We start from the raw sequence: 25,752 nt of genomic DNA, 5'->3' as shown, positions 1-25,752 counted from the left end.
AGAACCTTTCTCTCTTTTTTCTCATTTCGTAGTCCCAATTTTGGTTTACCTCAATTATTTGAAAGGTGATATTTTCAAAAGTATGTCCTGTTCTTAAGAGGTGTCTCGTAATTGGACAGTTTCTTCCTTTTGTATAGAACGACCGATGGTTGTTTAGTCTGATGTTGAATGTGGTTTCTGTTTCCCCAACATACTGCAGCTTGCAAGTTCCACAAGTAAGAATGTAAATACTATTTTCCGTTTTGCAATTAGATGTAACATAGATGTTGTATCGCTGCTTTGTTACTGTGCTGCTGAAAGAGTGGTCAGTGTTGGGGGCTTTACAGCACTTACAGTTCCTTCTACCGCATTGTTTGTAACACCCAAATTTTGAAGTTTCGTGTTTCTTTACTTTAGATGTCACAAGTATGTCTTTGAGATTCTTGGGTCTGCGATAGGCAATAACAGGAGGTGATGGGAAAATTTCTTTTAAGGAAGAGTCATTTTCGATTAGATGCCAGTGCTTTCGGATAGAAGATGAAATATTTGTCAAATCAGGATGGAAGGTTACAACAAACGGAATTCTATCTGCACGGGTCGTCTTATCTTTGTATTCCATGAGGAATACATTATATATATATATATATATATATAAGTGTCTAAGAATGTAACTTTAACACACTAATGAGTATTATAAAATTAGGTGTTATATTTTATATATTATTCACGCAATATTTGCTAAACAAATTAGCTTCATTGGGCGTGTGCATCTATCAAGGTGAAATCATATATATATATATATATTTATTATAGAGTCTATAAGAATCTACCAACCAGTAAACTTAATAGGTATTGGATCATCAAAATTGACAATACTACACAAACAGGAAAAATTATATGAGTCTGAAAGATTGTGTAACAATACCAATAAATAGATGGAAAACAAAACACTAAAAAGTGTTGAATATTATTGCACAAAGATGGAAAAACTGAACAGATGATATAAATTATACAATAATTGCAAATATTTCCGCTCAACAAATGGCCTTCTTCGGTGACAAAAGTTTTAACAATAATGAGATATAATGTATAAGGTGTAAACAAAGATCACTAATAATACAGGTAAGTTTTGGTCAATAGATTTTAATCCAAAATCCTGAATATAATAATATAAACACTAGACTGTAAATTTAATTATTTCTTTCTATTGATTCCATCTGGATGGAGGACACCCAGCCTCCCATGATTGCCTTCAAACAACCTAACAGCCTGAGAAATATACTTATCCGTGTTGACATTTCCAAACCTAACCATACTGTAGGTAATTGTCAGCCTTGTGGGGATAAGCGCTGCAAATGTTGCAACCAATTGCAGCATTCATCAACATTTCACAGTAAGACCACAGAAAAGACATACAAGATCTTTTGCAATGTCAACTGCAAAAGCTCAAACGTGATTTACGTTCTTGAGTGTCCTAGATGTGGTCTCCAATATGTTGGTGAATCTATGCAGCCATTTCACAAACGCCTCAATGGCCACAGGAGTGACCTCACAAAAAAAACGTATATTCCTGTCAGCTTACATTTCAGGTTACCAGATCACAATCTGAAAGATTTTGATCACATGAAGATCCTTGTGATCGAACAGGATTGTACATGGCAAAATAGGCAAAGAGAAAATCGGGAGAGGTTTTGGATAAAAACACTGGGTGTCCTCCATCCAGATGGAATCAATAGAAAGAAATAATTAAATTTACAGTCTAGTGTTTATATTATTATATTCAGGAGATTGGATTAAAATCTATTGACCAAAACTTACCTGTATTATTAGTGATCTTTGTTTACACCTTATACATTATATCTCATTATTGTTAAAACTTTTGTTACCGAAGAAGGCCATTTGTTGAGCCGAAATATTTGCAATTATTGTATAATTTATATCATCTGTTCAGTTTTTCCATCTTTGTGCAATGATATTCAACACTTTTTAGTGTTTTGTTTTCCATCTATTTATCGGTATTGTTACACAATCTTTCAGACTCATATATTTATTATATATATATATATATATATATAGAAAAATTTGTGAAAAATACCATTTCTCAAATCCAATCAAAGTACAGCATTATTACATAAGTTGGAATTAAAGTAAAAATAAATCATGATACAAAAAAGCAGAAGAGACATTTCAGTATATACAATTTTCAATTTCTTTTTCAGGTGCAATGAAGCTGTGATGCCAGTATGAACAAACAAAAGTTTCAGCAAAAAAGCCTTTGTAATGTGCCATATATAATAGAGCTTAACTTATGTCACAAATGGTACTAGCTATATGCTGTAACATTGAAAGCAGATTTAAAGCTTTATTTATGTTAACATGGATTACCCATGGGGTACTAGTGGATCTCCTCAAGATGATGTATCATAGAAGCTTTTTTCTGCATGATTTAGACTATTTGATTTCATTTTTCATCTACAACAACTTTTGAAGTATTCAAATACTGAATATAAAGCTTCATATTTGTAATAATGATTATTTTATAATTAAAATTTTGAAACTGTTGAGAAAAATGCAACGAAATCTGTGTTTCAAAACTAAAAACTTGCATATGTGATTTCATAGTGTAATTTGCATGCAGCATTTTCAATATACACATTGGTTAAAGTTGAATATTCAATATTTGTGATAAAACATGTTTATATGAGAAAAAAATTATATAAAAAAAAGATTAAAATACTGAGCTTGAATTCAGGGATTGGCAAATGCAGAAATAGATGATATCTCACAATTTCTCCTACTTATACATGACTTCTATTATTATGAATCATAAGTTTATACACATGTGCCTTTTGAAATGTCTTACACACGTTGTAGTTTATATATAAACTTAGCTTGAGCCCATTCAATAAGGTTGTTGAAAAATTAGTCTGATCTCATAATTTTATCTTTAAATATAAATTCTGAATTTCTGTGTTTTCACATATTGTATAAAATTTTGATATTTATATATTATTATTATTATTATGAGTTATTTATTAAAGATTTTCTACTTATTTAGTGATATTATTACAGTGGCATTTTTTAGTTTTATGTTGGTAAATGAAATTCTGTTTACAGAATTAAATAGATTTAGAATAAAAATTGTATAGTTTTTAATATTTATATGTTATGCAGCAAAATTATAACAAAAATCTATAAAGAATTGAAAATCAAAAACTAAAATATATCATGAATAATTAAATGCACTGCTGGATTCATTATCATTGTTAAATACAGATGAATATATTTCTGTTAAGAAAAGGGATTTTTTTATAGCAAATATCAGTTAATTTTTGTTTTATCAATTTACTCACTTCAAAGTTTTTTGTTTGTTTGTTATGTGAATGATCATTAAGTCAAAAAAATCTTTGTTTACTACTTATTGAAAGAGTATATATATTTGCAACTCTTTGATTGAATTATTTCATTGAAAAAACAAGAAAACAGAAAAAAATGTTTCAGATATTTAGATCTCTTAGAATTACTAATAAAGTATTTAAACTTGATCAACCAAAAACAAAGTCTTTTATGCAAGTACGCATTAAAATAGTCGAATTGTAAGATTAAAAAAGGAACTATGTAAATAAGAAATAACTCAACATTTCAGATGTATTTCTATTTAGTTTCAAGAGATTTTGATGTAAATAAAACGGTTGTAGGTCGTAGGCATTAGTATTACATATAGTTATATGCAAATTTTATCCTGTTATTTAAAACATTTACATCATTTATTTCATGTTTTGATATATTTACATACCTGTATATTTGAATGAAGATAAATGGTCACATAACAAAAAAAACCAACAAATTCATTGAATTCAGTTAGATCAAGAATTTGATGGATAACAACATGGTAGGCACTTTTGATATGATTCATTTTACTTATAATTCTCTCAAAATCCGAAGGAAATGCAACCACCACAATTAATTCATTTGAGTGTTTCTCATCTGCCCACCGCTACAAATTTTGAAACAGCCCTTAGTGATCACATTTGAAAACGTGTCTAGCTTCGTGCAACTTCTATTGCAAATGAATTATAAAGAAAGAATTGAAATTAAAAAAAGATTCTTCAATGAGTAATTATATTTTTCTTCAGTAGCATCTTCTTAAAATTATATGTTCAAGAATATATATTTCAATTGGGTTTTTTTCAGCGAAAAATGATTATTTAAGTTAATATTTTTTTTAATTCTGGGATGAAGTTCTGTTGCAATTAAATTGATAGAGTATTTTAAGAACAGATATATTTGTAAGGTTTGAATGAAAATTATTAGTTATGAAATACTGGTATTTTTTTATATTCATTCATTTTTGTCTTGGATTTAGAAAAATAATTTTATACCTGATATATATGATAGAAATATAGTATTAAATTTATGACTGCTTATTACATCTACAACCATGAAATAGTTGATATTTTTATTTTGATGCATTGAAAATTTGCAAGGTCAACATATTGGATATTTCTGTTGTAAAATTTTTTGTATCCAGATTCCAAAACATTTGGTTTTGGCACTTGATGTCATTCAACTTTTAGTAGATTCATACTTCCCTGACCAGCTTACTATTTGTTTCAAATCAGTGGTCATGTTGTTCATTTGATATCAATTTTCATTGTTTAAAATTTTAGCCATAACTTCAATTTTCTTGACATCTCAGTGAAAGATAACACATGAAAAAATGCTAAATAATACATTACATGTTTAATGTTAAAAGAATTATTTTTTATGCATCATAATGAATTATCAACAATAATGTTTTGTATGATTTGTTTTATTAAGATATCTATGCACATTATATTTACATCATCTGCTGTTATTTATGATTACTTTTTCTTTGATAAAGATGTAATTATTATATCCAAGTGTTTTTATTTATAAAACTAGTTTATTGGTCAATACCACTGGCTGTCTTTTGGTGAAATTTCTATCTCTGAGGTTTTATCATGAGTTTGGTAGTGAGCATTTTGATGTTGACGAGAAATGGCATTAAGAATTTCAGTATGAATTTAGAGCTTACTTTTCTGTTTTTCTAGTGAAATACAATTCCTGTTATATTGATGTCGAATTTAGTGGAATAAATAAACCCTTACATATAAAGGTAGCCTCTTTCTAAGTTATAAACATCTATTTTATCAGCAATCAAAGACGGACTTCAAAGTTATTGTGAAAGAGGGACGAAAGACACCAAAGGGACAGTCAAACTCGTAAATCTAAAACAAACTGACAACGCCATGGCTAAAAATGAAAAAGACAAACAGAAAAACAATAGTACACATGATACAACATAGAAAACTAAAGAATAAACAACACGAACCCCACCAAAAACTAGGGGTGATCTCAGGTGCTCCGGAAGGGTAAGCAGATCCTGCTCCACATGCGTACTCTAGAGGTGGTGTGAATCAGATGTGGATACTTAAAAAAATCCAAAGATCATTTAGAGTACATACAATATAACACACTTTCATCTTGCAATAGTATTACACCATTTGATTTTTCTACCCTTTACACAAACATTCACATTCCAAACAAAAAGAAAAAAATGAAAGAGTTGCTATTTCTTTGTATCATAAACTAGAGGCTCTAAAGAGCCTGTGTCGCTCACCCTGATCTATGTGAATATTAAACAAAGGACGCAGATGGATTCATGACAAAATTGTGTTTTGGTGATGGTGATGTGTTTGTACATCTTAATTTACTGAACATTCTAGCTGCTTACAATTATCTCTATCTATAATTAACTTGGCCCAGTAGTTTCAGAGGAGAAGATTTTTGAAAAAGATTACTATAATTTACGAAAAAATAGTTAAAACTTGACTATAAAGGGCAATAACTCCTAAGGGGTCAACTGACCATTTCGGTCATGGTGATTTATTTGTAGATCTTACTTTGTCAACATTTATTGTTTTTTACAGTTTATCTCTATCTATAATAATATTCAAGATAATAACCAAAAACAGCAACATTTCCTTAAAATTACCAATTCAGGGGCAGCAACCCAAGAACAGGTTGTCCGATTCATCTGAAAATTTCAGGGCAGATATATCTTGACCTTATGAACAATTTGACCCCATTCAGATTTGCTCTAAATGCTTTGGTTTTTGAGTTATAAGCCAAAAACTGTATTTTACCTCTATGTTCTATTTTTAGATGTGGCGGCCATCTTGGTTGGTTGACCGGGTCACCGGACACATTTTTATAACTAGATACCCCAATGATGATTGTGGCCAAGTTTGGTTAAATTTGGCCGAGTAGTTTCAGAGGAGAAGGTTTTTGTAAAAGTTAACGACGACGACGGACGACGGACGCCGGACGCAAAGTGATGGGAAAAGTTAAAAAGTATGGCCAAGGAAGATACAAGTATCGTGTCTTAGGGAGGGATACATCATACTTTAAAGGATGACTCTGATTAAAACTAAAAATTCTCTAAAAATGACATTATCAAGATGCTTAGTTTTTAATTGACAACATATTTGTAATGTTCGAAGGACATGTTTTTCAACAGACAGTCGGTATTTCAATGGGAAACAATTGTGTCCCTCTTCTTGCCGACTTGTATCTTTATTTTTACGAGGCTGACTTCATACAGGAACTTCTTAGGAAGAAAGATCAGAAGTAAGCAATATCCTTTAACTCTACTTCCGCTATATAGAAGATGTTCTTTCACTAAATAATACAAAAGTTAGTGACTATGTTGAACGTATCTGCTACATCGAACTAGAGATACATAATATAACAGATACAGTTAAGTTGGCCTCATATCTAACTTACATCTAGAAATTGGCAATGAGGGTTGGTTGAAAACAAATCTTTTAGGACAAAACAGATGATTTCAACTTTTCAATTGTGAACTTTCCATTTCAAGTAGCAACATTCCAGCAGCACCTGAATACGGGTCATATTATCTCCCATTGCTACGATATTCTCGTGCTTGCATTTCCTATCATGATTTTCTTGATAGAGGGGTGTTGCTTACAAGGAAGCTATTCAACGAAGAGTTCCAAATGGTGAAGTTGGAATCATCACTTCGTTATCTTTACGGACACCACGAGTTGGTTTTCCGTTACAGAATTACCGTTTCACAAATGATATCGGATATGTTCCTTACGTCGTAACTACAATACCCTTCGCTTTCATGAATGTGACCTTCCGAATTAGACTATTTACTGGATTTTTTTTAACATGAGCAAAACGACGGGTGCCACATGTGGAGCAGGATCTGCTTACCCTTCCGGAGCACCTGAGATCACCTTTAGTTTTTGGTAGCGTTCGTGTTGCTTGTTCTTTAGTTTTCTATCTTGTGTCATGTGTAATATTGCTTGCCTGTTTGTCTTTTTTCATATTTGCCATGGCGTTGTCAGTTTATTTTTGATTGATGGGTTTGACTGTCCCTCTGGTATCTTTCGTCCCTCGTATACATATCCAGGTATATATATATTTCCTCAATTTAGTTGAAAACTTTTACCCTTACAAAGATATCACATTTTCAGGAAAATATATATGTGTTATGAATAAAAACACAAAAAAACTGAGCTCTGAAGAAAATTCAAAACAGAAAGTCCGTAATCAAATTGCAAAATCTCAAGCACATCAAACGAATGGATACAAACTGTCATATTCCTGACTTGGTACAGGTGTTTTCTTATTTTAAAAATGGTGGGTTGAACCTGGTTTTATAGCTAGCTAAACCTGTCATATTTTGCATCATATTCCAATATATTGAGCAAAACAAACAGTCAAAAAGGTAAAAATGTAAAAAAAAATAAGGATACTGCAGTCAACATTATTTTATAATCTTAACTAATAAAAAAAAACAATATGTAAAAGAGAAGCACAAAAATATTCATTTCAAATTTAACAACCTCCATCATTGCTTTTCTTCGAGCCTTCGACTTAAGTCGAAGAAGCGAGACATAGCGATCCTACATTCTGTCGTTGGTGTCGTCGACGTTATCGTCTGAGCTGCTCGTACACTAATATTCACTCTTTGGCTTAAGTTTTTGAAATTTTAAGGTAGATCATAAGTATATATTAGACAAAATTTTCTTATAATTTGCCAGAACTATGCGCTTTTCAAAAATTTAATAAAAAGTATGGGTCACCGTGCTATTTTTCAAGCTATGAGTCGTTGAAAATTGCCAACATTTGGTTAGTTTGTTCATGAAAAAGCACATGAGTGTGCATAAAAAAATTCTATGAGATAGAATTTTGAAATAAATGGTGAGAAGATAGGTTTGATAATATATTTTAAGAAAATAAAAATAAAATCTGCCGTCACCGAACTTGTTTTCTTGCTATAGGCTCATTTGAAAAAAAAAGATTTAAAAAAAAAATGAAATTTGTTGAAATATTTGGTATAATCAGTTAATTACCAAGTTTACTTTTATATAGAACAAAAACAGTCTTACCATTGAATTGCAAACCTGTCTCCAAATTTGCAGATATAGGCAAATAACTATAGACCGATTTTGTACTGTGATTGTACAATCCAAGGTGGCGGTATACCATGAATCTACCTTAATAACCTTCTTAAACTATCCTGGATTTGAACCAAACTTGGACAGAAGCTTGTTTATGATCATGAGATAGTATCCAGAAGTAAATTTTGTAAAAATAAAATTTCATTTTCTGTGTATTTTATCGGATATGTTCCTTACGTCGTAACTACAATCCCCTTCCCTTTCATGAATTTGACCTACCGAATTAGACTATTTACCGGATTTGTAATCACATAAGCAACACGACGGGTGCCGCATGTGGAGCAGGATCTGCTTACCCTTCCGGAGCACCTGAGATCACCCCTAGTTTTTGGTGGGGTTCGTGTTGTTTATTCTTTAGTTTTCTATGTTGTGTCATGTGTACTATTGTTTTTCTGTTTGTCTTTTTCATTTTTAGCCATGGCGTTGTCAGTTTGTTATAGATTTACGAGTTTGACTGTGCCTTTGGTATCTTTCGTCCCTCTTTTACTTTTAAATGCTGGGACACAATACATTAACATTGACAGAAGCTTGTCTATGATTCAAAGCTAGTATCTAGAAGCAAATTTTGTTATATTTTTTACCTGTTTATCTGTATTTTTCTTATAAATGAACCTTTTTTTTAGTTAACATTACAAACAGTCTGATGGTCAAGTTTTTAAAAAAATTATAAGATTGATAAACTATCCTGGATTTTTACCAAACTTGGACAGAAGCTTCTTTCAATCAAAATATAGTATCGAGAGGAATATTTATTTTTTCTTCTCATTCTTGTTCAGCCAGCGATTAACAACAAAAATAGGCGAGACACTGGGTTCCGCGGAACCCTCACATATTTGTTTTATTATTTTATCATTTTATTTATCTATGTTAAATCTAACGATAAATAATTGAACGGTTTTAAGTTCTGGGACCGAATCTTTAACTGACAGGCACATTGTCAGTTTAACATGAACTGTATCGTAGTATGGTGCGTTTGGTGTACATTAATAAGTTGATTAGCATGTACATGTCACACAGGTAGAAAAGACTTTTTTTTTGTTCAAAGTAAGAACATAATATAGTCTATTATTTGTTTTAGGCATAACCTCTGCAGAATTTAAATTAGAAGTTTCCCTTGTCAATTATGTATGAAAGAAACACAAAAGGGACAAATTACATTTTCCTACTTTTCGTATGATACATTCCATCCATCGTTTCAAGTGAGGAAGATTTCCCCCAAAATAGTTCTCACATTTCCGGTGCGAAATATTTTTTCTCACTGAAAAAAACATTTTTGCGTTTGATCGCCCATCCTGGCATGTCGGACAATAACTTGAGAACGCTTTAACTAATTTGCATGAATCTTTGGTGAGCTGTTTATATCTATTGATGTGTGTTCACATACACTTTTTTTTAATAAATTTTAGATAATACATTTCCGATTTTGGGGTTTTTATTCTTTAAAAGTTTGTTTTCTAGTTTTCGGAAAATAGCTCAAAAATGCATTGGGCAGTTTTCGTGCAACTTGGGTGAATGGTTTATTAGTTTTGATGTGATCTCCCTCTCGTTTTTTTCCGAATTTTTTGGTTTTATTCCTTAGAAAAAAAGTAATTTTCCAGTTTCAGACAATAGCTCACAAATGCTTTGACCAGTTTCATGTTACTTTGGTAAACTGTTTCTATCTATTGACATGAGCTTCCTTGCGATTAGTATAGCTTTTATATTTTACGTTTTCAAGAAATGGAATTTTATTCATACACAGGAGTGATTTTCGAGTTTTTAGACAATATCCTTTAAGTGCTCAGAAGAGTTTTTATCACACTTTGGTGACTGATTTACATCTATTAAGATAATAAGCTCCCTTTAGTGTTTTTTTTATATAAATTTCTGATATGACATAGATAAGTTATAGAAGTTTTATTTTTAAAAACGCGATTGGCGTATCATGCGTTAATGGCGTAGCTGTTTATTATGTAAGTTGTTGTTGGTTTTAGTTGCACTTCAGTGTCCCTGTTGTTTCTTTATTTTCGTCTTTCATTTGATGTGTTTCCCTTAGTTGTGGTGTGTTACCCGGATTTGTTTTCTCTCTCAATCGTTATATGATTTTTGAATACCGGCAAACCACTGTTATTTAGTATGATATGTTTGGGCATATATTTGACATTTGCAGTGAGAAATAATTTCTTTAACACATAGCGGAGGGCTGTAAAGTGTTTCGTAAATACTGCTGTGGATAAGTATCAAAATTAGCTAAAATACTGAACACGATTTTCTTAATATTGTCCAGACTTTTAACTCAGGTCCTGATCAAGATTCCCGTTTCAGTTGGCGTGTTTTTTTGTTCACTCATTATTTTAGTTATTAAACGTATTTTATGAGACTTTCATACAAATGAGAGTTTTAGCTAGCTATAAAAAAATACATGTTTAATTCACCATTTTCGAAAGTTGTTTTCCATCCGTGTGATTGGTTTGAGCTTTTTATTTTGACATTTGATAAAGTACTTTCCGATTTGAATTTTCCTTTGAGTTCGGTTATTCTCCTACTTTACTTTCTATCAGCTGTTTTTGTTAATAATAGTATTGAAATTGGAGTTCAATTATCCTTCTATAAATCAAATGTTTCTACAAACGTATAGATGTTTTTAGTAAAGAAATTCGATACCAGTTATAATGACATACATTTTATTTATCACACATTACGTTTGGAAGTTTGGCTGTACCATTAGAAACCTTAATACATTTTTTAAGGTTGGTCATTGGTATATATTTCCTCAGATACAGAATTTTCTTCTATTTTTTCATGCGTTTTCTTTTTAAATATAGTACAAAGTATTGAGCGAAATAACGTTGAATTATACGTATTTCATCAAACATTTATAGTCAAAAGTAAAAACACAAATTAACTGAACTACAATAGAGAGTACCTTGTTTTACGTTCCTTTAATTGGTCCACCTTGTTCGTCAAACAAAAACACTTCCTTCAACACGGCTTGACGAAAGAGACCAAGGCAGCAATATCTCATACAACAAACAAGTGACTATTAAACGATTATACACTAAGCGATAAGCATGATCAGATACGAAAAAAATAAAAAATAAAAAAAAGTTCTTTAATTGACAAAAAGTATAGGAATTACAGAGTACAAAAATAACAAGAACTATATTAATGACAGCAAATCAAAAATACTCTGTTCAATATAATACCAACTTCTTGGTATTTCATAACAAGAAATGATAACAGAGATTTCGAAAAAGAGTAGGCTGATGCAACAGCACTCGCACCTGCAAAGTGGAAAGGGATTAATATAAGTTGCAAAACTTGTTTCCCAATCCATTATAAATAAATATGTTTCAATTAACAGAGAAAGGAATTTACAATACAATTGTTAATACTGTAATTACAGATGATCAAAATATAATAAAATACACTGGAAGATGGAAACAAACTATAGCACTATATAAGAGATTTATTTTTGTTTGTTAAAATATTCTACATGGCTGTATATGACACGCATTTGTTTATATTCATAAGTTGTAGGGCTTCAAATATTAAGACATTTCTAAAAAATAAATCGTTAAATGATAAAGGCACAGTTAAGGCATAACACATTGTTTATCTAATTCATATTGGTGCAAGTATAAATTTATGCGTGTTCCTTTAAAACCTCCTTAAATACTAAATAAAAAAACCCATGTGCTTGGGAATTTTTATAATGAAATGTGTCTCCATTCCAATTCAATTATTCAAATAGTAATGATAGGAATTGAAAACATAAAACCGGGTTTAACCTACCATATATTTGTTTCTCTACAGAAACTGCCTGCATACAGTTAAGAATATGGCAGTTATTCCCCAATTCGCCCTGTTAAAATTTTGCTTTTTTCAATTTTTATGAACCTCTCCTTTTTCAATTTACCTTGGAGTTCAGTGTTATTGTTCAAACTTTCTATACACAAATTACGTCAAAATACCAATGAATAATAATGATGATATTTGACATTAACGATAAGAGATTGACGTACTGTTTAATAGATCAGTTGTTTCAACGATAAGATAGACCAAATGTTTTTGTTCATAGATTATTTACAGGTCTTAGTGAACGAAATAGAAAATATCAGATGATTATCATTCAAATCACAAAATCACAAGGAGTACAGACAAAAGCCAAAATCATTGGAACACAGTTTTGTTTTAGGTTTTCATTGAAAACGTTTTTGAACATTTGACATAGAACAAACAAACTTGTATCAATGTATGGTTAAACGAGTATCTATCCCTGGTCAATACAAGAACTGTCAATCAATTAGACAAGAGCGTATCCTTCATTGTTAACATGTGTTCATTAAACCAATAGTCCAACGAGTTATGCTTGTCCAACATGGGTACTATATTCCCAAACAATAGTTATACTCTGTGTAATCTTCCTTGCTCACACGACTAATAAAGTACAAAAATAACATACATTCTTTGGACGGAAATATGTACTAGTTTTTATATCATATTCTATATTCAAGTCAAAATTAGCAAAACTTTCATTAATATGTTCAAATGGTTATTTGATTGTTTAACATAATTTTCAAAAATTGTTCAATCTGCGTAACATGCATATGATTTGGGAGTATTTTGTTTGTTTGTTGATGATTGAAAACAAACGTGATGATAGTCATTTTAAAGAATATACAACTATATGTTTCGCCAAATTTTGACAGGAACACATATATGGAGACTCAAATATCCATATGTTAAAGGGAGAGAACCAGCCTACCTTTCAATAAACATACGGGTTTCTGAATCCCCATTGTGTCAGAGCGAAACAGACAAAGGACAGGGAACCAGTATATTTGAATGATTTAGCTAGAGTTGTATGGTGGTGGAGGGACCGTCTCTACGTTCGTCAGGCCATCACTGGCCTTATTGCTTTCGTGTATGGGTGACGCATGAGCAACACTGACGGTATTTCCTTGATCTTCAAGTTTATAATCCGGAGAACCCGGATAAGGGGGCGGGGCATTTGTATCTGCTGGGGGTGCTGATGGTTCTTCCGAATGGCGAAAAAGAGTACTATAAGATGGCGGCTGGAACATTCCATCTTCAAAAACCAAACCAGCTCCTGACGACTGTGACGTTGAAATTTCAAATGTGGAGACTCGGCTATCGTGCTCCGTGGTATTGCTCAGGTACCGAGTCATTTCCGAATGAATTGATTGCGCTGTCATCATTCTGGCTAATCTTGATCCAAGTGGACCTCTTCGGACTTGAGCCTCAAGAACTGCTCTCCGGTTACGAAGATGGTCTTGGTTTGGACGAACTTTTGGTTTCTTGAAACAGCGCATGTATAATTTAGCTGATGCCAGTAAAAATATTACAACTATACAGGCAGCTATTAATCCAATCAAAATGGCATGCAGAGCACTTGAATCTCCTTTTGGTTCTGAAATTTAGAAAGAATTTAAAATTAAAATATGTATTTATAAATATAAGAGGTGTTACTTTTGTTTTTTTGGTCTCTGGTGAAGAGTTGTCTCATTGTCAATTATTCCACTTACAATTATATATTTTAACAAACGCATTTGTTAAGGATCTCTCAATCATTTCAATATAAAGTGAGATAGGTTACACCCCTAATTTTAAATAATACATATTAAATAGTTCACTGTATGCTGAGCAATTATACTATGTTTCAAGATTAGAAGACCATAAATTACAAAAAAAACCCAACAAATTAAAGGTTGAAATAGACGCAAAATACTTTGTCATTTGTCTTCGTATAGTCGAGCCCATTTCTAAGTAGCACTTTTTAATACGTATTACCTTAACCTTTTCCCCCTTGAATACATAGGCTATAATGAAACAAAACAATATATTCATATTGCCGATAACCCAGACAGCATGAAGGACACCGCATTTTAGTTAGTTGAAAATACAATTCATAAGCATAAATACATAAATAAATCAATACAATTATAGATGATTACTGGATGCTGATATATGACATACATGTAGTATATTTAGGTAAATACCAAATAATAGCAAAGGCTCTTTCATCAACGATCCCGCCGGCCAGGAAAAAACAACCAAAACGAGTTATCTCGGGTCAAACTACATTAAATACCAAATATGTAGTGGAAAAAAGTTGGAAACCTGCGTCCAAACCCTATGCTCAGAGGTATACTTGGACAGTATATACAAATTTGAGTTACAATTATTCGTATCAAAAAAATACTAAACATGATCAGAAACATGAATTAAACTAAATTGTTACATATCTGAAATATGTAAAAATAAACTTGACACTACGACTGTTGGGCAGAAAGTGAAGGCTTTCGAAATATTTTCCCGCACATGAAATTTTCACGTGACTAAATAAGAAAATTCATACGCATCGTTAATACAAATGTTTCCCACTATTCGTTGAAACGCGGGAAAATGTAATTTGTCTACTGACAATCGAAAACATATATGCAGAGGTAATTGGCATAACCTAAGACATATACGTGTGGATCCACAAATGCATGCATACATTAAACCAAAATAATAAAAGTGGCGGGAGTATTCCAAAGTGTTAAACTTGAAGTTCAAGGTCATAGTCTGAGTTCTCAGCTGTTGTTTATTCGTTTGATATCTTTTATCATTTGATTTTGCCATTTTGTTACAGACTTTCCGTTTTGAATTTTCATCGGAGTTCAGTAGTAATTTTGTTATTTTACTTTTTAAAACAATTAGTGTATTGAATAAACAGACAACTCCATGACAAGAAAAAAAAAACATCAATTCAAACATAGAATACTTGATATTGAGCAGAAGACATTGGTGCTTTCCTATTCATATCGTCAAGTTATAAATCCTCTATTTTGAACCAAAGTGGCTGTGTATTCATTCATCCCACAAAATCAAATCGAGGCTCCTATATGTTGTTTAGTCTTAGTTCATCATTTGTTTTAGTGTGACGTCCTAGTACACATTGTTTGGATGCAAGCCCAAGCCCGTCAGTCAAATGTTCCCGATGTATTTGAAGAACCATTTGTGGCCTTCTTCAGTTTTCTGCTCTTTAGTTAGGTTGTTGTCTCTTTGACAAATTACATATTTTCATTCACAAGTTTATTAAGGAGACGTTATCAGGTTAACTGGAAGTATGCAGTGACTTTAAACATGCGAATTATTATCGATCATATCTGTGAATGCAGACATTAACCAAACAACTTTAGTTCAATACCTTCAACAGTGCCTAAGTAGAAACGAAGTTTGAAACCTTTTCCTGTTCTATCAGTATCAGAATGGAATCTGATTAGAGAGTATTTGTTTCCTGTTAGGGTCCAAGATCCTTTTCTATCGTTACATAACTTTGCTTTCTCTTTGTCGTATGAACACTTCCCTGCAATAAAACAATTGTATATCTGAAGTAGGATTAAACGTGCAAAATAATAGAAGATATCGGTTTGAACTTTTTACACAAAAGTCACGAAACCACCGAACATTTAAAAATTAGACTTTTGTTTTTTGTCTTTTCGTCGTTGTATTTGTTTCCTAACTTGGTTTGATGGTATCTCTTTGTCTTATTAGTCTACATTTTCCAATATTTTTTCTATTTTAGTTTTTAAAAAGTCACAAACAAACATTTTTATTAAAGTTCTTACCGTCATATACAGCGAGGTAATCATATCCACAGTGATGACTGTCTTCAATATCCATATCCTCAACAACAATAGCTAGAGGTGTGGATGCACTAGGCTTAATAATAACCCACTCCTCTTTATCATCTCTGTAATAGATAAAAAAAAGACTCACAACAATAGCCAGAGGTGTGGAGGCACTAGTCTTAATAATAACCCACTCCTCTTTATCATCTCTGTAATATATAATAGACGTGATTAACATAAATAGCTAGAGGTGTGGAGGCACTTGGCTTAATATTAAACCACTCCTCTTTATCATCTCTGTAATATACATAAGATATCAACAGGTTAAAGAAGCACTAGCTATTAGTAGATAAAGGAAGAGTTGGTATGAGTGCCAATGAGACAACTCTCCATCCAGATATGTAAAACAAATTAGAATAGTTCAATCATTTATGAAATGACGAATACTTGTGCAAAGTCGTCAGATCAAGTTACACTATTATAAAAAATAAGTAATCGCCATGAAAACGTTCCAATTTTTTAACAATGGCTTCCAATATTTAAACAATCAGACTTACTTTGGGTAGTTGTTAGGATAATTCTCAGAGGTGATGACCTGGTGTGTTTCGTCAGCTCTAACAAAGCGTCGTTGAGGCCACTCGTATCCAGAGTTACATGAAGGTAAATCTAAAATAATAGAATTCATAGATTACATAAGCTGCTTTTCAATATATTTTTTTTACCTTTTAAGCGTCACTGTTGATGGTTTTTTTAGACGAAAGGCTCGTCTGGCACACTGAACTTTAATCCTAGTATCTATGATGAGTTATAAGATAATATAAAACATAAACTATGAATCTTAAGTAAAAGTCTACCTAAAAATAAAACCTATAAGGTAGGCGTTACAAGCCATTTGTATTTCCAAATTTTATCTGCTAAATCTGATAGCATTAAATTCATTTTGAAGGAATTTCGGCTCTAGATATTTTTCTTGAATACATCACTGCAGTTGTAGGATGCTATGATTTATACATGTTTCTCGTTTTTTTATACAGATTAGACCGTTGGTTTTCCCGTTTGAATGGTTTACACTTGTTATTTGGGGGCCCTTTATAGCTTGTTGTTCGATGTGAGCCAAGGCTCCGTATTGAAGGCCGTACATTGACCTATAATGGTTTACTTTTATAAATTGTGATTTGAATGGAGAGTTTTCTCATTGGCACTCATACCACATCTTCCAACATCTGAGTGAATAATGCTCTCCATATTCAAGGCAATGAATGTAACTTTCATGTTTGTGCTTGAGTAGCCGTTGCTGATTTATACATTATAGAGATAAAGGTCGAACCAACAACAAAAGGATACGTTTAAAAGATGTTTAACGAAGGGAGTGAGGCTAAATCCCCATACTGGGCATCGTTCCCGTCCAAACAGTGCACCAGACTGTCTTAATGCCTTTGGTATAAACAACGGAGATAAGAAATCAAAGAGATTGTATTCATCGCTATACTGAGTCAAACCTGTTGAAAACATGATGATCGTATGTCTATACTCCAGATATCACTTGTGTTTTCAAATAGCAAAAACAGTAAATGTATTATACCTATATATCTTTGACATCCTTCGTTATTTTTTTTATTGTTGCAAAGTTAAAATTCTTTTTTAAAATTAATGGGTTAGACTAAATGTTTTGTTCAAGATGATATGTATACAAATACGCAAAAACTATGCATATATACCATCAGTTTCAATTAAATCACATTGTATATACAGTAGGAATCAGTTGTGACCTCTTTGTCAATAGAAGTATTTTCCCGACACCTTTAAAACAACAGCTTCTAATAAGAGTTATGCTTCGGCTAGAAAAATTTTGGACATTTGAACAACACTAGGCTATCATGACTAAACTGTATTAGACAAGACTGTTTTAGAAAAGATCTCACAGATTATTGAATTCCGATTGTGCTGAAAAAAGTGTAAGTAAGGACTGATTCTAACTGTAAACAATTTGAAAATACAAAATGTATATGTATAAACAGAAAAATATAAAGTCTCCAAAACTGTCAATTTAGAAAGTTAGCTATGATATATAAAACATACTTTGACCATACGATTTGTACGTCAGTGTTATTCCAGTCCCGGTGCTTGTACTTCCGGTTTTGAACCACACATGCGCCTTTCCACGACGTGAAACCATAATTTTGATTGAGCCATAGCTGCAAAGTTCGGCCAACAATAGCCCATGGGTATTATGTCCTAAAAATCAATTTTCAAATATCAGCAGTCATCAAAATACTAAATGCTGAAGCGATTACATACTTTTTGTTCAGTATAGTTATCCAACAATGCAATACAGACAGAAAGATATATAATTATATAGTTTGTAAATCGGTTCGCTCAGGTATTTCACATCCAATATTGTATTGTAATATTCTCTACAAATCACAAAAAATGTCTCAATTCCCCTCAAAACCTTACAAAACCTTTAAACAATCTTATTCGAAAGGGACACGTTGTCAGGTCATTAAGGATAGCATATTTTGGTATTACTATTAATTCACTTACAGGGTCTTTGCATCGGAGATAAACACATTTATTCTAAAACCAGTTGTTGGCATGATACGAGTTATGTTCTTCTCATATTCAGTATGATGGTGTAATACTAAAACCCTAACGGGAGGGAATGTATTTGATTTTCGTATGACGAAGACATAACCTTTCAATCAATTTAATTACGGTCTGGAGCTTGCATGTCAGTAACTGCTAGTAGTCCTTTGTTAATTGATGTATTATTGTCATTTTGGTTTGTTAGCTAGAGGTATAGGTTGAGGGTTGACATCTCACAATTCATGTTTAACCCCGCCGCAATTTTGCGTCTTTCCATAGTCAGGAGCCTCTGATATGACCTTAGTAAGTAATTTTTTAAATTTTAGATCATTTATATGTGTTTTGGAGTTCAGTGTGACGTCCATTTTCACACAATCATATTTAGGGGCCAGCGGAGGACCACTTCCGGGCGGGGGATTTTCTCACTGCAATGAAGACCCGTTGGTGGAATTCGGCTGTTATCTGCTGTTTGGTCCCCATTTCCATTTCAATTTACTGATGAATTTATTCGCAAGGTAAAAAAATGTTTGCAATTTTGAGATTGACTTATGTTATAGACAGATATATACGGTTGACCTTGGGTTGAAGTCATAAAACTTTGCTCAGTGCTCGGAGCACAAAAATCATGATCGAAACACGAAATCCAACATTTTAATTGGAGTATGAGTACAAAACATGTTTTTTTATTTCTATTCGAATAATGATTGCCTGAACAGATATGTGCTGTTAAAATGTCATTTATCTACTTTCAATCTTCATTTTTGAATAATGTTGTAAAGAGATATAAATAACAGTACCATCATAAATCCGAAGGCTGTCTTCTGCGCATGTCTGTGCTAATGACCACTTTGTTACGTTTATTTCAACATGGTCGGGGGATTCAATTGTCCAATGACAGTCTAAATTACTGGAAATTAAAATATGAAACAAAAACAGTCATGTAATAATGCATACATGTACATGTACAATTTGAAAACAATTCAATTACAAGTCAAAACGTTTCAGAGAGCTTGATTTGGAATAAGCCTGATTAGAGGTAAAATCGATACCCTGTATACAGGTGTTATGATAAACGAACAAGCATACTTATAACAATCATATCAATCAATGAACTTGACTTCAAGATATACGAAATGATTGCTTTAAATTTTTCGATACATTATTGAATGAGACTCCTCACCGAATTTACTTTAACCATGATCAGCACTTCTGGTGCGACTATCTGACTAGTAAAGCCGGAATTGCTTACCCATTCAGAACCGCACAGATCAATCCCAGTTTTTTTAATGTGTTTGTGTTACTCAGTACTCAGTGTTCTATGTATTTTTCAGTGTAACCTGGTTCTTGTTAAGACGCTTCTTGATATTATAGTTTAAGGTAAACGCCATCATTCACCTTTTCTATTGATCAAATTTGGTATTGTTTTGTCTGCAGCTCTCTCAAATATTTTTTAAAAATCTCATATCATAGCATTTACAATTAAATGGAGAATGTGTCTATTGTACTTAATGCCCCAACTTGTATAAGGGGCATAACTCGAGAACAGTAAAAGCGACGCCACCCACCTTCAAATTTGATCTGTATTTTATAGTAATACGCATTGTTTAAAGTTTCATATTATTTGGTTTAGACAAACTTAAGACAGAGAACAGAAACTAATTTTGGGACGTTTGAACGTTTGGACGTACAAGGGTAACACTAAATGAACCTGCAGTGATTGTGGTGCATACACATATAGCTTACCTTTCCTTTGATTTTTCTATTACTTTTTCATTTGTATTGGCTGATAGGGTTGATAATGAAGAGCACTGTGCATCAATATCATCAGGAACTGGAATATATAAAAAAAAATATTAAGATAAATATATATTATTTGTGAGTTATTAGGATCATCCTGAACATCAATGAAAATGTTTGACATTATGCAATCAACTATCAATCAATCCTTTCGTATACGGGAATTTTTTTCAAATATGTGATAAATTGTTTTACATTAAATTTTGGCTTTTCGGGATTTTTTTATCGCTTACTATACGTTATGGGTTTTTCTCATTGTTTAAGACCGTATGGTGATCTATATAGTTGTTAATTGCTGTTTCATTTAGTCTTTTGTGAAGAGAGGTCTCATTGGCCATCACACCATCTCTTCGTTTTTGTAATAACAGATTGCTTTAAATGAAGATAGTTCTACATTTTTGTTTCGACTGTTCACTTTAAGAGGTCTTCGCAAATTCGACACCGATATTTAAAACATCGTTCCCGTCCGTCTTTCCTTTCAATCACATCTCGTGTAAAAATAGTCTCGTTTATGTTAACGGTAAAGATTGACATATGATTTGGCGTTAACTGTTATAAATATGACTTATTGGTTGTTGTAAAATGGTAGTGTATATCTAGGTTAAATATCAACATTATACATAATTGATAAAACAATATTTTGTCAATTAAAAGTAAAAGATAAAATCGTTGATTGTTCTTTGAAGTAAACCATGATAATTCAATGCTTCAAATGTATTTTCAACCAACGATAACACATAAAAGTCTTACTAGATTAATTCCGATGGGGTTCCTTAAGAAGCATCGGTTCAATATGAGTATATTCAGGGGTAAACCCAAAAAAAGTACCATATTTTCTTATGTAAAATATGTTATGACTTTTTAAACTCGTAGAACTGAGGGTAAAATTATTGCAATACTTTCATTTGATTATCATTTTAGTCAATCTCGTTTTTTTTTTATCTCCCAATATATTTCGATTTATTTCATTTACCTTTTTGCTTTCGGGTCCAAGCACACTTAAATGTGTTTTTGATGTGCCGTTATTGGCGTTTATCTTATAAATAAATGTACCAATTGTCTCCTAATGATCTATATTCTATTTTTGGCGCTTATATTGTAGAAACGAAGACATTATTGATTTGAACAATAGCTATGTTCAGAATATAAGCTATTGAATATTAACTAACAGGTAAATGAACAGTAGAACCTTATAACATCAAATGATTTCTAATATGATCACGTTTGAATACGCTAGAATGCTTTCAAATGACGCGAGTTTTCAATTTGAATTCAAATCGGGTTTTACAAATAATATTAAACAATATCGATCAATACGATACTCTCGTGAGGGAAATATATCATCTTGGATGATGTTGATTTCAAACTGAATTATGTTGTATGTTTCATATTTCGGTATCGCGCTTAACACATTGTAAAAAAATATCAAAATGGAAGTTCTTTAAAAAACGTCACCAGTTACGGAAAAAATATAAGTGTCTGGCGTTTGAGACCTCTTGCACAATCTAAACATTTTAACAGTCGTCAGCTTTTGATAAAATTCCCTATAAGGTACCATTCATGCAAATTGAAAACTAAATTAGGTCGATACCAGAAAATTTCAAAAGAACATGAAAAATAAAAATTAGACCGTTTTCTCGTTTGAATTGTTTTTACATTGTCATTTCAGGGCCTTTTATAGCTGACTATGCGGTATTATCTTTGCTCATTGTTGAAGGTTGTATGGTGAACTTCAGTTTTTTTTCAATGTCATGTTGGTCTCTTGTGGAGAGTTGTCTCATTGGCAATCATACCAAATCTTCTTTTTTATATGGAATGTGTAATGTTTGTAATCATTTAGTGGTGAGGAATACTTTTTCATTCATTGCCAAAATATCATTGATATTAAAAGAAAATTTGATTAAAATCCATCACCCAATTTTAACAAGCTTGATTCCAACTCCTAAATTCAAACGTTTTAAGATCTCAAATGAAAGTTAGCAACAGTGTAGAACAAGAAAATTGTTGATTCATTTCAACTTTCTTTAGTCTAAGACATCTTATTAAAAATCTCTTTGGATAGAATGTTGCACACTGCCATGCTATTCAAAGTTACCTGCCCTCATAAGTTCTACTCGCATTAAACTCGACACTATCATTTCGAAAAACGGAAGACGTATCTCTATGTTCCCACCACTAGACCACTTAGACTCACATTGAAATGATGTTTTATTCGTTTTGTTTCCACGGATATGACATACCAAATTAGACTTATCAACATGAGTAACACGAGTTCACGACGGGTGTCACATATAGATCTGGACATGCCGATCCTTCAGAGTACCTGCGATCACCCCCATTTTTGATGGGGTTCGTATTGCATAGTCTATAGTTTCATGTTGTGTTTGAATGTTATTTGTAATTTTTCGCCTCTAGTCTCCTTTACAAAAATAACAACAACAAAAAATCTACCAAATTAATAAAACTATATTGACAAAAGTTACTTACCAAAAATAACTAATGTTAGTAAGAGTACCAACAACATGAGTGAACAGTTTGGTGAGTCATTGATTTACCACGATGTCCATTTAACAGTAAGTACTCGGCTGCAAGAGAGAGAAACACAATATAATACAGTATACACTGGAAGCGCAACCGGAAGTTGATTGATTCCAGACCAAGACGAGAAGCTGAACTGTTTGTCAATCGATATATGTTTTTTTTTTAACTTAAAAAGCATTTGCATTTGAGCTTTCCACCCTCTGTGGGGGGGGGGCTATAAAACCAAAGCTTCAGTAATTGTTGATATAAATAGAGTACTAGTATATTTACTACCGTATTGATGAATATAACCATGAGAAGTTTATCTATCTTTTCAATAAATTGAAAAAAAAGGTTAAGACAACTCTTACTGCAGCTAATGAGAATTGAAACCAAAACACAAGCTAGCTTGAATAAAACAAGAGATGTGATTTAATTGTCAACTATATATCATAGAAAAGTAATGTGGATGAAAACAGCTACATATGAATATACGGCTTTCAACAATGCACAAACCCATACAGTAAAGTATGCCATAAAAGGCTCCGTGATGAATATATATAAATAGATGTAAAATATTTCGTTCGAGAAAAACAAACGAAATTAGCGGTAAAAACAATAGAATTAAAAAAAAGATGACAGACATCAAAACAACGACGATAACTGAATTACAAGCTTTAGGCTTAGTTTTGCACAGACATATATGCCAACTGCGACATGAGTGCCACCCTCCAAATCATTCTTTAACAATGGTGTAGGGAAGCAACAAAGAGTACTAACGATGAAAATCAGTTGGAGATGGAAATAAAGTCCAGAGTCTGATAACGTATGAATATTCATGACAACAAATATTACGATAAATCCAATTGTTAGACTTTTCAAAACCTAATATATCCCACCAGTTAATAAATAGTAAAACTAAGCAATAATTAAGTGGTGTTTAACTTATTGATACCATTTATTTATTTTTGCTTTCGCTTTGTAAACAAAATAATGTTTAAACAGTGTATTTTCTTATTGATTTGATCGGTATCACAGCAAATGAAACTAAAAGACCCCAAACAAATTAACGTTATTTGTGTTGTCAATACCAGGTCTAAGTAATATGTGTAGAGAAACTAGAAATGGCAAGGAAAATTAAATTCCATTTGTTTTATTAGACGTTATTTTAATGTAATAATGTTATATGAAGTAGAAGATAATTCAACAGCCGTTATTTGGTCCTTGAAATTGTAATAAATATCAATTTGTTATGTCCTTCATTAAATTGTTTTAATCCAATTGAAAATTAGTTTAATAGTAGTATATTAATTTATTATATTTTTGAAAATCTTTTTTGAAGTCTATCAATTGATTGCTTTTTAAAAAATAAATAACTATGTCCTTGTATTTTTTTCATAGTTTTGGAAAGAAACAAGGCGACATTGTAATTTGTATCTTAAAAGCTAGAGATAATCATTTTCTACCAAATTTCATAGACTTAAATCTGAAAAACAAAGACACGGACCTCGCGTGTTGTTTATTTTTTTTTTATATTTTTTTCCTGCATTTTAAATTCTTTTTAATTTACACAATCAATTTGTTCTTTAACATATAAAAAAGAAGATGTGGTATAATAGCCAACTAGACAACTGTTCACAAGAGACCGAAATGACAAAGAAATTTACAACTATAGGTCACCGTACGGCCTTGAACAATGAACAAAGCCCATACCGCATTGCTTGTTCTTTTGACACAGAGTAGCGACCACTCTTAGATTTGAAAAAAAACCGTTAAAAGATTGTCTACCAATCTAAATTGTAGCAAGTGAAAATGTCTTGTCCATTTTTCTTCTTTTCTTAAAATGGGATGATTCAAGATAAATGCAAACGTATTTAAAGTTCTTTACATACAAAAAGTCAGGAATCTGATGTTCAGTAGTTGTCGTTTGTTGATGTGGTTCAATGGTTTCTCGGTTCTCCTTCTTTTATATATATTAGATCGTTGGTATTCATGTTTGAACGGTTTTACAGGAGTCCTCTTTTGGACCCTTTCTAGCTTGGTGTTAGAGGCCGCACTATTTGGTATGGACTTTGGTCAGCGTTGAAGGCCGTACAATTACTTATACATGTAACTGTTAATTTCTGTGTCACTTTGTCAGTTATTGAGAGTTGTCTCATTGTCAATCATACCACATCTTCTTTTTTTTAAATATTTTTTACCTTACTTGTGTCTTCACGGATAACAAAACCTTGGCTCCACTATGAAAAAGGGATATTATAAAATGTTGACACATTCACCGTTTCCATTATCAATTATATATAATGACTTTTTGTATACAATAAAGCTTTTGTGTTCAATTTTGCCACTTTGCACCAGAGGCGAATTCAGAAGTTAATTAGTTGTGGATAAATAGATTCATATTTGTATAAGTTATACTTATGCATAAAAGAGGATACAATACATTAGCCGGTACGACAACACCCATGTGATAATAAGTAAAATGAAATAAAGTCAAAACAACACTTTCCATGTTGGATTCAAAATATATTTATTTGAAAAGGGTTGTATATATACATGCGTTAGTTTTTCCGTTTCAATGGTTTGACACTAGTATTTTTTGGGGCCCTTTATAGCCTGCTGTTCGGTGTGAGCCAATGCTATGTGTTGAAGACTGTATCTTGACCTATAGTGGTTCACTTTTATAAATTTTTACTTGGATGGAGAAGCATTGGCCCTCATACCACATCTTA

At 32.0% G+C, this 25,752-nt stretch overlaps 2 protein-coding genes across 2 annotated transcripts in view; one reads left to right on the top strand and one right to left on the bottom strand.

Annotated features, from left to right (window-relative positions):
- The window catches only part of LOC134699419 (1-phosphatidylinositol 4,5-bisphosphate phosphodiesterase delta-1-like), a 103,621-nt gene extending 98,743 nt beyond the window's left edge, over nucleotides 1-4,878 (top strand). The window contains exon 22 of the mRNA XM_063561017.1: nucleotides 2,199-4,878. The gene's annotated coding sequence lies outside the window, so the exon portion shown is untranslated. The remainder of the gene's footprint in view (nucleotides 1-2,198) is intronic.
- An 8,182-nt stretch (nucleotides 4,879-13,060) lies between these two features.
- Nucleotides 13,061-23,087, bottom strand: LOC134699431 (deleted in malignant brain tumors 1 protein-like). The gene is made up of 8 exons (XM_063561028.1): nucleotides 22,988-23,087; nucleotides 20,447-20,534; nucleotides 19,501-19,610; nucleotides 18,197-18,352; nucleotides 16,675-16,783; nucleotides 16,115-16,239; nucleotides 15,694-15,852; nucleotides 13,061-13,911 (listed from the first exon to the last, which is right to left on the bottom strand). The coding sequence occupies exons 1-8, from the start codon at nucleotides 23,022-23,024 to the stop codon at nucleotides 13,331-13,333; spliced, it is 1,365 nt and encodes a 454-aa protein (XP_063417098.1). The 5' UTR covers nucleotides 23,025-23,087; the 3' UTR covers nucleotides 13,061-13,330.
- Between the last annotated feature and the right edge of the window lie 2,665 nt (nucleotides 23,088-25,752).

This window comes from Mytilus trossulus, unplaced genomic scaffold, assembly GCF_036588685.1.
Source record: "Mytilus trossulus isolate FHL-02 unplaced genomic scaffold, PNRI_Mtr1.1.1.hap1 h1tg000070l__unscaffolded, whole genome shotgun sequence".
NCBI classification, from domain to species: domain Eukaryota; kingdom Metazoa; phylum Mollusca; class Bivalvia; order Mytilida; family Mytilidae; genus Mytilus; species Mytilus trossulus.
The sequence above is the reverse complement of the archived record's forward strand: the minus strand, read 5'-3'. Positions and strand labels throughout refer to the sequence as shown.

Excerpts from the sequence above, each read along its gene's own strand:
- LOC134699431 (XM_063561028.1), bottom strand. The coding sequence starts at position 23,024 with ATGTTGTTGGTACTCTTACTAACATTAGTTATTTTTG. Across the intron at positions 19,611-20,446 it reads ATAGAAAAATCAAAGGAAAG|TAATTTAGACTGTCATTGGA; the intron begins GTAAGCTATATG and ends TTTAATTTCCAG. Across the intron at positions 16,784-18,196 it reads GTACAAATCGTATGGTCAAA|ATTTACCTTCATGTAACTCT; the intron begins GTATGTTTTATA and ends CTATTATTTTAG.